This window comes from Tuber melanosporum (assembly GCF_000151645.1).
Source record: "Tuber melanosporum whole genome shotgun sequence assembly, scaffold_238, strain Mel28".
NCBI lineage: Eukaryota > Fungi > Ascomycota > Pezizomycetes > Pezizales > Tuberaceae > Tuber > Tuber melanosporum.
In genome coordinates this window covers 73,012-85,769 of record NW_003298906.1, presented here as the reverse complement: position 1 = coordinate 85,769, position 12,758 = coordinate 73,012, and the positions used below count along the sequence as shown (strand labels likewise).

The 12,758-nt window shown below is 43.9% G+C and overlaps 2 protein-coding genes; one reads left to right on the top strand and one right to left on the bottom strand.

Moving 5' to 3' along the window:
• Positions 1 to 2,302: 2,302 nt before the first annotated feature.
• GSTUM_00000985001 (uncharacterized protein) lies at positions 2,303 to 4,598 on the bottom strand. XM_002838212.2 has 4 exons: positions 4,043 to 4,598; positions 3,892 to 3,987; positions 3,431 to 3,836; positions 2,303 to 3,223 (listed from the first exon to the last, which is right to left on the bottom strand). Exons 1-4 carry the CDS (start codon positions 4,231 to 4,233, stop codon positions 2,933 to 2,935), a joined length of 984 nt encoding a protein of 327 aa, XP_002838258.1. The 5' UTR covers positions 4,234 to 4,598; the 3' UTR covers positions 2,303 to 2,932.
• Positions 4,599 to 5,480: 882 nt separating this feature from the next.
• On the top strand, positions 5,481 to 7,143 carry GSTUM_00000984001 (uncharacterized protein). XM_002838211.2 has 5 exons: positions 5,481 to 5,694; positions 5,749 to 5,866; positions 5,922 to 6,585; positions 6,643 to 6,770; positions 6,818 to 7,143. Exons 1-5 carry the CDS (start codon positions 5,598 to 5,600, stop codon positions 6,987 to 6,989), a joined length of 1,179 nt encoding a protein of 392 aa, XP_002838257.1. The 5' UTR covers positions 5,481 to 5,597; the 3' UTR covers positions 6,990 to 7,143.
• Positions 7,144 to 12,758: the final 5,615 nt, after the last annotated feature.

Here is a 12,758-nt window from a genome sequence, read left to right as displayed (position 1 = left end):
TAACCATGTCTCCGCACATATAGGAAACATTCAGCGACGGCCATCTTTTTTTCTGAGCGTGCTCCTCATGAAATAATACCAAATCCACTGCGCTACTACAGCTAGTGCCACAATCCCTGCTAGCGTAAAGTGCTAAACTTATGGGCTGTACCTCCGTAGGGACTCTGAAATTCATATTTCTGTGACAAAGTCATTTGTTCTGTGAGCAGCTCTTAGTACTTGGTGTGGCCTATTCTAACACCTCGTCAATTATTCTATATGTTGGGCTTGGCGTGCAAGCAAGTTGTGAGGTGTTGAGGGCATCATAAGAGTTCATGAAGTTCGAGAATTTCGTCACTTACTTGGGGTTTTTTTCTAAATAAATAAAACCTAATAAATACTAAAAAAAAGGTCAAAACAAGTCATTACCAAAGCGAATCCTTGTTTCAAAAAAAAAAAAAAAAAAGTTCAAGCATACCTAATCGCAGACTAAGGAAGGATACCAGCTTTCATGTTCTATCCTCCGCTTGTGTGCCCGGCTGGCCATATACTTTTCGACAACAGACCAAGAGCAGAACGATACCTGTGTGTTTGTGTTGCAGCGGTTGGGTGCCAGCTATGGTGTCCTATCCCATCATACGAGTAGAGTCACCCTAGCGCGGTAATGACGCTCCAAGTTTAGTGTGCCGAGGGGGGGATCATGAGACTTTTGTATATGTACTTATGGCGTCAAATCCTATTCAGACGTTCCTGAGCCCTTTGCTTACTAGCTCTTCTCAGACTTTATACCACACAAGTCCGGACGAAAATTCTAGGCTCCTGTTGAGCTCTGATATATAGAGAAAGATTGGTACACCACTAAATAGCAAGTGAGTCCAAGAAAATGCTATGATAGGCAAATTTGACAAAAGATATGCTTACAAAAGCCATAACCCCCCTTCTGGTACTAACAACTCCCCAGTATCAACCCCAGCCACCACACTTACTCTCTAGACCCGAGTGATTTTCCATGAATAATCCCTTGGACAGACCACAAACCATACACACCCCCAGCCAAATCAGTCGAGCAGAGCACATCATGATACTTTCAAACCCATAACGCCCAGCTTCCAATAATTAGCTCTGCGTCCGTCACCTATCCAGTGAAACACCCGCACCATGAGAACACCCACACAATGCAAACCACAAAGACACCATCACAAACAATTCGCTAACCAATCCCACTCTCACCCACTCTCAAACAACTCCAAGTTCCCCCCCTCCTCCCACCTCCTCCGTACCGCCAAGAACCCCGGGGGTCAATAAAGCCGGTCACCTCACCGCAGTTGCAGACCGAGAATGTACATGTAATGAACATGGCTTCGAAGTTGACCCATTCCCACATCCTCTCTACACAACCACCCCACCCATATCATATAAGATGATGTATGATACTAGTACACAATGCCACACACAAAGAGAAAGAAAGAAAGAAAGAAAACCCTACTTTCAACGCTCAACACTGCTGAGCTCACGACAAAACTGATAGCGGACAAGGGGGGGGGACTTTCCACAGCTGGACTGGTACTCGAGTAGAGAGGATGGTTTGTCCATCCCTCTTAGCGACAGCTTCGCTCTGGGGCCTTCCCGTATTTCGAACCTCCCAGAGACACGCACGCCAGATGGCCGCCACGGCAGCTTCCCCGCATTATGCGAGGGCTATTCTACATCGTGATTATCTTCAAAGACCGGCTCGGTATGAACAGTGAGGGGTCTCGATAATTCTCTTGTTTATACCCCAGAGTTTCAGCCCCAAGTGGGCACCCAACAGGTGGATAGGGCCCAGTTTGGCACGCCACAAAAAAAACGGCGTATTTCTGCCTTTCAAGGTGTATTTATTTCCATGTAAATGTAAAAACAAACAGGGGTGTTTGGTAAGCACATCCATTCACCGCACACCTATATTGACCTCTGGATGCCTTTATTCCCCCTGGTGAAAGATATATTATATAGGGTTTGGGGTTAGAAGCATCAAAAGATAATGAAGGCACTGTTCGGTTGGTTGCTTTTGTGCCATAAAAGTAGTTTCCATGGCATAAATTTCCCCATAAAAAGGGTTGGGATGGAGGGGGTGTTCTGCATGGCCTAAAAATGTGCCATATTTTTAATGTTTGTCAATGGGAACAAGGTTCTATTTTCTTCGCAAAACATATGTTGCTTGCTACCTTCACGATCATAAAAAATATGATATTACGATCATAAAAATAACCAACCGAATAGGGCCTCAGAAAAACACTCGCCATAAATTAGGCCGTAGGAGAGTCCCACCAATCATATGATAATATTATCATACATAACATTTATATTGTGAGATACATGACATTTATATTGTGAGATGTGAAGGTTTAGGTCTTTATAAATAGTCTAGCCACCACCAATGTTGACCCTCCTGAACCCTGAAATGTTAAGTTGTTTTTTTGTTTTTTTGGGAGGGGGGTGCCAAAGAAATATTTATGGAAAATGACGTATTTTCATTTCTAGTTTTACAAACCGTTTCAAGGTAGGGGTGTTTTTTTATAGTGGTGTGCCAAACAGGGCCTAATATATGCAATGGAGTATTTATTGTACAGCGATATGCCGAATCAATCGCACTCTTCCCTTTACACACAGATTATTCTTCCCCACACATTGACAGAACACGATCAGCAAACACCACACTCTACGAGTGACAACTCATGACTGCCAGACTCATCAATATCATAAAACGTAGCACATATCCCACCACCATGAACGCAAACAGAACACAATTCCATAACCCCCACGCCAGCCAACCGTAAAGAGAAAAATAAAACAAATTAGCACTCTAAAACAACCCAAAGAAAAGTAAGTAGGAAGAAAGAAATAAAAAGCCCAAGATATACACGATAGGAGAAAATTATGGGGTCATAAAAAAAAACACATAAGCCACAACTTATCACATAATCCCAGAGAGTATCTCTTTTCCCAAAACTCCAATCTCCCGCTTTACCGCCCCACGACAAGCATCTTCAAATTCCCGAGTGACACCCGCGACGACAACACGACGCACTTTTCCGTCCGCCTTAAGGAACGCCTCGCCGACGCCATGGGCGCACGCAGCAGGAGTACTGACGAGGCTCAGCACACGGGAGTACGCGTCAATCAGAACATCGCAGAGAGTGGCAAAGGTCTCGTAGTAATCCGGCTCGAAAGGGAGAGGAGGAGTAGAGAGGTAGAGGTACTCCGACTCGGGTGTTACACTAGGGATGGGTGGAGGCATGAGTGGTGGAGGAGTATTTGTTGTACTTGGGATGAGCGGAGAAAGTGTATCAAGATCCATGGAAGCTGAGGGTGTAGTGGAAAGATTGTTTGATGAGGTTGAAACGGGCATGGCGCCCAAACTCATAGTTGAAAGATTGCTGCCGCTATGAGGTAGGCTTGGCATGCTAGGAACACTGGGTAATGAGGGTGCCGCTGGAAGGGCAGTGGATGATCCGGAGGCGGAGCGAGCACGTTCCGCAGCGGTAACATCCGAGTTTGAAGTAGATGGTGGAGTGATTGTGGACATTGTCGGAATAGACGTCGCCGCAGAAGATCCACGACGAGGCTTTGTTGAGGAGCGGGAGAAGAGCTTAGGCAGGCGAACGGACGGGAAAGTCGAGGTCGTGTGATGGGAGTGGTGGTTGGAGGATATCGATGAGCTGTGGGAACGGGTTGGTTGGCGGGAGGGCGGAAGTGCTATGTGAGTCTCGTATTCCTGGAGAAGATGGTTGAATGCTTTGAGGTAATCGAGAGGGGAAGAGGTTCCCAAGTCTAGGATTGAAGGAAGTGAGTTGCCGAGGATGAAATAATTGTTTGCTCTAAGAACCCGTTAGCCGACGGAAATAATGTGCGGTCACAAAGTTAAAAGAAAACCTTCGAGCCAATTTCTTGCCATCATGATATACCATCCTCTGTAAATCTGCCTTTGTGAACAAAACAGTGTTGAACCAGTAGACCCTCCCTTCATGCCTAACAAACAATGAGCCTAGCAATTTCTCGAGTGTTTTGTATCTCAATAACTCACGCTCTCCTCAAGTAATCCAACGTTGCAATCCGTTTCGTTGCGACCTCGTGAACAGTTTCATAGAGAGTATTGGGGCTCTGTGGGCCATTCCCCACACTCCCTCCAACAGCACCAATAGCCATACCACCGCCCAGTCCACCAGGTCCTGTAGTAACAAACTCCGGGCCTCTAGCACCAGATCGACCAAACATTCCCTTAGTAGTTGACGACGCAAGTCCCCCAGAATTCTGATGTTGTTGTATAGATTTAGAAGGACCGTATCTATTCTGTGAGCCAGCAGCTTCGGCCTCGGAAGGTCTCCGCTTCTTATTACTGGTAGATGTTGAACGGGACAAGGAAAAGTAACCACCAAGGGAGGAGGAAGTGGTTGTTGAAGCGTTTTCGTCTGGAGTTGACACGGACGTTGTGTGGGAAAAGAGCCCCTTGGTGATATAGGTGGGTGTGGAAGAGAGGGACGGCTTACGTTCGTGGTGCATCCTATGTATCATAACAATAATGGGGCAAGATGTATTAAGTCAGGGTATGATATGTGGTGGGCAAAGGGTTTGTGTTGTGTGTGTGCAAGACAATATGCACAACTGTTGCGGATCTGCGGGTGTTCCTTTCCTTTTTCTCCTCTTCTTTCCCTTTCTTCCTTCCTTTCCCCCTTGCAGGTGCGTTCCCACACCTAAATCGATCTTACCTCGTGTGAATAAGGGACAGAAACGGCAATAAGGAAATGTGGTGGAGTAACCGTGGACAGCAAAACCGACAGTGACCAATGCCAGGGGGAGAGAAGCGCGGAGTGGTGCAGAATTTGTGAGCAAAGTGCTAGGAGAACAGTGATATACGGTAAATAGCCACAAAACCAGTTGAATACAAGGGGAAAAAGAAAAGAAAAAAGGGATAACAAGTGAAAGCAACTGCAGGACAGTGGAGAAGGTGGAAAAGAAAAGGAAAGGGGGAGAGATGAATCGACGCCTGAACCCCCAGGGTTAGGGGATTTACAGTAAATCAGGCTGTTGGAGGTTTTAAAGAAATCTCCGGATGAGCCAAGAGACGCCTCTTTATTCGCCTTTCTTTTTCTAAGGCTGTTCAACTTGTAACCCATCGAACAATTTCGCATTCTCTCCATCTCCTCCCTCTCCTCGGTCCACAAACTCCTTTCCAGGGGAGAAACCCCTCTTTCTCCTTGTGGGCAGGGGTGAAGGAAACTCGATGAATTGAAGGAGTCACCCCTCACTTCACTCGAACTATTTTCCCCCTCGAAATCCGGCGCTTCCCCATTGAGAATCTTCCCCTCTCACTCGATTTTAGCCCCTCTTGGTGTTTTTTTTTGGGGGCGGCTGACCTCAAGCTTGACATTTACTCGAGTATGACTTATCCCCTTGCTACTGGATTCAGGGTCCATCGAGCTAAGCCTATTATGGGGTAAGACATATTTTTTACTTTTAATGTTGAAAATAGTGGGCCAGCTTCCCAACAACCTTTTTCCCTCGCACTTGCACTATACAATAATCTACCATCCTACTCCACATTGCGTCTCCACCGATTCCTTGACTCAATTCCCTCAGAAATGGCGGACTCACTACCAGAGCATCCTCCCAACACCCCAACCCCTATGAGCGATGATAGGATCTGGATAGATGGCTGTTTTGACTTTGCTCACCATGGTGATTCCTCCTGTTAGCCTCAGCTTTGTAAGCTAATCCGCGTGTGCTATTCAGGTCACGCTGGCGCAATGCTGCAGGCGAAGCAGCTCGGAAAATACCTTGTAGTCGGTGTCCACAGTGATGAAGAAATTCTTGAGAATAAGGGCCCTACGGTAATGAATCTTAAAGAACGGTTAAAAATTTTCAGCTACCAATATTCACTATTAAATAGTGCTGATCAACTCTAGAATGGCTGCTGTAACGGCATGCAAATGGACCGACCTCCCGGTCCCTGGCGCTCCATACGTCACATCACCGGAGTGGATGGACCTCTACGGTACCCGCTATGTGGTCCATGGTGACGACGTCACGACCGACAGTTCAGGTGAAGATTGCTACCGAATTGTTAAAGCCGCCGGCCGCTTCAAAGTTGTTAAGAGAACCCCAGGCATTTCTACAACCGACCTCGTTGGACGGATGTTGCTGTGCACAAAGACCCATCATATCCGAGATCTCGGAAAGCTGCTTTTGGACCAGACAAGCGAGGAGGGTAGGGAACTTTTGGAAAGGACAAAGATGTATGCCTCCGATTCATTTGGTGTTGTCGGCAAGGGCTCCACAGTGTACAACTTTGTTACCGAACAGCCAGGAGGCAGGTGTGTCCCGGTAGTGTCAGGCGTCGGTCCGAAGCCCGCACAGAGGGTTGTGTACGTTGATGGTGGCTTCGACCTTTTCTCCAGCGGGCATATCGAGTTTCTAAGGAGAGTCGTGGAGAGGGAGAAGGAAGAGGGACATGAAGACATTTATGTAGTAGCAGGAGTGCACGATGACCGAACAATCAATCAGTGGAAAGGATTGAATTATCCTATTATGAATATGTTTGAACGAGGACTTTGTGTACTACAGTGTAGGGTTTGTATCACCCTCCTCCTACTCATCGCAGATTCAGAAGCGCTGACCCGAGAATAGTACATTAACTCGGTCGTTCTTACGGCACCCTTCTCGCCAACTAAAGGGTTTTTGGAAACATTGCCCACGGGAGTGCCATCGGTAGTGTACCATGGACCCACCACTTTCATGCCCGGGGATGAAGACCCGTATGTTACCCCTCGCGATTCTTGGTCCACGTCTAACCACGAAATAGATACGAGGAAGCAAAGGAAATGGGCATATTTCAAGAAATCGGGAATCATGAGTTTGCTGGTGTTAACGCTGGTGAGATTATGGGAAGGATATTAAAGCAGCGTGAGCTGTACGAGGAGCGGCAGCGGCGGAAAGGTGTCAAGGCAGAGAACGAGGTACAAATGATCAATTAGCTGCACTCATGTACCGTGTTCAGGGGGTTGTTTTTTTTTTCTCTTGCGGTACGAGTCATCAAGTAGGATAAAAGTATTGATACCGGCCATTCATAGAGTCTATTCTACAGTTTCTACTTGTATTATACGAAAAAATACCCAAGTTACGACGCAAGGAGCAACAGAGGGAAGAAGTCTGCAACCCTTGATTGAGAATGACTTGGGCGCGAATACCTCCCGGTATTGAATCTATTGTTCTAAGTCTCAAAAGGTCTACCGGCAGCAGACTACCCCTACCAACGGAAAAAATATATTCAAGCATGTGAGATTACTACCGGTGTGGGAGGTTTTATGTTTATTCCCTTAGTTGGATGGTGTGTCGACCAATGCACCTTGTGGCTACTATTGCTCTGTGACTAGACCGATAAACCGATGGATAGAGGAAGGAAAGTTGATTTGGAATCCAATCGTAGTAAATAGACCGACAGATGAAGCAAAGGGGTTGAAGCTGAACCCAGTTTAGATAAAGGATTGATGTGATCTAAACTGATGTTGACGAGGGTTGGTTGAGCTTGACTAACTAAAAGTTGACCAGCTCCCAGTTTAAATACAAGAAAGTGTACGAGTACAGTACATGCCAAGGCATGCACAAAGACAGGAAACTCCATGGGGTAGGGGAACCCTTTTCAATACCAGCGTGTCACGGACATTCACTGTAGAATACCAGCTAACCTTTAACACCCCAATAGAGTAATAAATCTATTGTGGCAAATCCTACTTTCAGAATAACTCATGTAAATTCGATAAAAAAAACTTCCAAAAATTCAAGAGAGTAAACCAGAAACACTTCTAAATTTTAGAGTTTTTTTTAAAGATAAAAAATAATTAGGTAGATAGCCAGTGTTGCTTAAAATTTGGCAATAAATCTCCTTTTTAGGATAATGCTTGTGCCAAGCTGTGTTGAAACCCATACTTATTACCTAGTTTAGCACCTCAAGAAATCGCTTTTTTTCTCACAAATCACATTTTCTCTTCCTAATATGTCTCCAAGACTTCCCCCCAGAAAAGGAAAAATTCTAATAAATACATTCAATGCTGGTTTATTTTCCAAAAAAATATTTCGATTTTTTATGATTTTTTATGATTGTGTTTTCCTGCTTAGAAGTTGAAGAGTTATTTTCTTGGCCATGGGTGAATGAGGGACCGGGATGCGCTGGTATTGTGTAGGTTTTCTCCTACATATACTCGTCGTGTCGTGACGTTTGTGAAAAGGACCGGGCTTGCAAGGGGGTGCAGAGGGACGTGCACAAAGTCACAGAAGAGCTCGAAAAGGAATCAATTGAACATAAATGGCAACACAATAAGGATTATTTATTATACATTATAATTATTATAGAAATTAAAAATTAAAACTTAAAAATTAAAATTGTTTCCTCCTTCATCCTCAATACAAGTTGCGATCCGTTGAGACATAGAGTCAATATGATAATTAATCCTTTCCTGTGGGTAGTTGTTCCAAGCCTAGAATAGTATTAGATAAAAAATAATAATAACTGGATTTTCAATTTACCTCTTTAAGAGCAAAGCGAATCTGTCGCACAGTCATTCATAAACCAATTTTTTCATATAAAATGTTCTTTAACTCCATCCAGATTGTCTCATTTGGATTCAAATTTGGAGAGTTTGCAGGCCAAATGAGCTTTGTAAACCCAAGCTGTTCACAGGGGATATTGTGATAGTTGTGGACATGTGCTGGAGCATTGTCCTCTATTATTACAATATCCCTCTCCAGAAACTCTGCTTCTGCCTGGCTGGTAAATGGATAGAGAAGGAGGTTAAGAATTCGCTCATGGTAAATGTACCAGTTAATGCCCCCTTTTCTATCCAGTTTCCAGGTTTTCCATATAAGGTCCAAAAATGGGATTGGCAATTCCAAGGAGCTGGGATTTTGATTTTCTGCCAGCTCGAATTGATACTCTCTTTGGAGAGCAAAAGTGGCTTCTTTCTGTTAGTTGGCTGTCTCGTATAGAGTACTGTACATATGATATGAGAGTTCATAGCTTAGTATATATTGAATAATTTATTAGTATTAAACAATATGTACATATTAGAAATCAAATTAGTTAAACTATAAAGTAACAATAAACAATAACTTTGAATATAAAATAGTATAAATTAAATTATAAAAAGTATATAATTAAAAATATACTTGTACATACCAGCTTTTCCATAGAGGATTGCGCCCTAAAACATAACTGTTACCCCTTGAGCAAACTTTTGATAAATATTCTTTAGCTGATAGGCCCCACCAGTCTGATGGAGTACTCTACAGGCTCTGCGGGACCACAGATTTCCAGTCTCGAAATAGGACTCATCTGTGAAGATGATATTCCTTCAATTGTAATGATCTCTCTCTGGATAGTTAGTTCTTGGCGACGGGGAACGATACTTCTCTTTCTGTTTTCTTCTTTCTTTATCTTACGATAGCTCTAGGCCTCTGCCTACGTTACCGATAGTACAAGACCTTTGTCTTCTATCAGAAATGCCTATCGTAAGCTTTCTCTAACTTGTCTTCGTGAAGGACTTTTCTTGGCGTAGCAATAACGGTGCAATAAAGATAAAGATTATAAAGATATTTTATATTTGTTAAAGTAATAAGTAGGAAAAGAACTTAGAACAAAGCATGAAGAACCTATCTTCCTCGGCCCCCTCGGCCTCCTTATATAGTGTTCTTTCCGCTACTAGTCATGTGACCTAAAGTGGTCACATGTGCAAAACCAAATCATAACAAACTAGTCATGTGACCAAAGTGATCACATGCTCAAAATCCATAACCTCGTAACGAGGTTATGTGCAAAAAATCATAAACTAATCATAATGCAATAAACAAGTTGTAACCGGTACAGGTACTCGGTTATTGGTTTTGTTTTATGTTTTGTTTTAAGTATCGCTTTGATACTTGGTTTGTTTTAAGTATCGTTTGATACGTGATTTTGTTTTATGTTTTGTTTTTATCGCTTTGATACTTGGTTTTGTTTTATGTTTTGTTTTAAGTATCGCTTTGATACTTGGTTTGTTTTAAGTATCGCTTTGATACTTAAGGAGTTTTACCAAAGTGTATCGATTGATACCATTGATTAGTTTCGTTCATACTAGACATGAACAGATTTGTGTATTTAAAGACCGCCTGTTTCTGCGATAGAAAAGGCAGACTTCGACAGATAGTATTTCAATATACTTGGTTAAACGGTTACTTCTTTGTTCCTCAGTACACCCTCGAAGCCTCCTTTAGTTCTCAGCTCTCGCCTCCTCTCTGGTAGAGCAGGCCACCTGCCAACTATTGTATCTATTACTGATAATGTGAATAGCACCTTGCGAACACGTTACATTTTTTTAACATCAGCAAGTGGTTAAGAGCTTGTCCCCAGATTTAGGCCTGATCAACCTTTCGATATCCACCGGAATGCTAGCGGAGAGAAGCGGCAGAATCACGGCATATTTGGCTTCATCTCAAATCCAAGATAGAGTCTTTGACGACTAGGTGTGGGAAGCAGATCCCACAACAAGACCTTACAAGAAAGAAACAACCCCGGCGCTCTGCTAAAGAGCTGGGAGAACCCGCAAACACAGAAGATACACAACCCCCAGGAGAATTTCCTTCTACCCCAGCAAAGCAACCTTCCTTTGAACCTCCAATCGACCCCGAATCCAGTAGCGAATCAGATATGGCTAGTACAGGAGGAGGACCTTCAGGAGGAGAACTCTCTGGAGGAGGAAAATCTCGTGCTCAAGAAGAGGAAGTACCCACAGCTTTTGAACCTCCTAAGTTTAAACTCCACCTCCCTGCAAAGTTTACAGATGAAGGAAAAGACCTCAAACCCGAAGCCTTTGATCGATGGGTGGCAGAACTCTCACACTATCTTCTCCTGCAAGGGAAAGATGTGGAAGACCCTACGACCAGACTATACATTGAATCATTCTGCGAAGGAAAGGCAACCGATGCATACCACCAATACTATAAGGATTACGGCGGAAATCTGAGATTAAGAGGATCCACAGTCCTCGATTATCTGAAAGCATGTTTCCAGTCCTCTATCACCAACGATCTCTTATACAACAAATTCAACCAGCTCCAACAAGTTAATTGAACGCATGTTAAAAGGATTACAGATGTAGCCACAGATCTATTGATGTATAAGGACCGAAGGAAGGCAGGAAGCATCTCCAAATACATCCTTAAGCGACGATTCTATGATACCATGCATCCAACCCTCCGACAAGAGGTAGAACCACTCAAGGAAGACGATGACGATATGGCAGCAATAATTGCAGGAGCAGAACGGAAGGACGCCATTCTCTATGAGACCAAGGCATACAAAATACAGATATCCTCTAGTAGGAATAGCCAGCCATGGCACAAACCCTCTAGCAACTCTGGAGATGATAGCCCTCAGGTTTTCAAGAAGAAAACCAAATCCTCCAAAGAATCAAGATGGCAGAAAGAAGAATGTTTTGAATGCGGAAAAACAGGACACATGGCAAAGAATTGCCCTACGAAGAAAGGGAAAGGAAAGGCAATTAAGCAAGAGGCATCGACCAACAACGTTGAGAATGATAGTGATGATGCCCAATCCAGCGAATATGAGGAGATACATATCGGATATATCGATGTGGAGTGCAACAGTGTTGGACCTCCGGCTACATTTAAAGCACACACCACCCTGGAAGGTACTAATCTCATTAACAGCAAGAAGGCTCGAGTCCTGTTCAACACTGACGCGATTGGAAGAGACATGATCAGCAATACCTTTGTCTCTGTCCATGGACTCCCGACTCGAGACCTTAACCAACCTATACCAGTCAATATGGCAGTAAAGGGATCACGATCCACAAGCCATAAAACCTGTCGTGCAACTATTCGACTTGGTTCTGCTGTACTACCCCCCCAGGAAATGCTGGTTGGAAATCTAGCCAAATACAATACCCTAATAGGTATGCCATTCCTGAACCGCCACAAAGCTATAATCAGGTGTGGGGAATCAACCATCGATTTCCCAGATCAGAAGGTCAGAGTCTCATGTAAGCCAACAAGCGGAGAGTACCGAGCCGCAGTCTGTGAAGCAACTGCTCAATGACTATTGGATGAATACTCTGATGTTTTCCCTTATCAAATACCCGAAGAACTACCGCCTATGAGAGAGGTGAATCACCACATTCGCCTCGGAGACTCCTCTAATCTCAAGAACCAACTCACCTACTCTATTCCTGATATATACGAAAGCCCACTTTGTGATTGGATCAACTAACAACAAAGAAGAGGAGTCATCTACCGAGCAGAAGCCCCAGGTGCCGCTCCTATGTTTGTTCAACCCAAAGCAGATGGCAAAAGAATCCGCCCCTTGGTTGACCTCAAGCTACGGAATGAAAACACGGTTATGGACAGCTCCACTATCCCAAACCAAACCCAGATCCTAAATGCAGTTGGACGGGCTAGATTCCGAAGTAAGATTGACCTAAGCGATGCCTACTTGCAAACAAGGTTAGATCCAGAAAGCGAACGCTATAACAGTTTCAAAACACACTTCAGAAGTTTCATTAGCCGAGTTATGTTACAAGGTGATATGAATGCGCCCGCCATCTTTATGCGAATTATGGAAAACCTCCTGAGCGAATACCTCCACCATTTTGTTTGGGTCTACATTGATGATATGCTCATCTTCTCGAACACCAAAATAGAACATGCCTACTATATAGAGTTGGTTTGTACCAAACTTAGGGAAGCTAAATTCT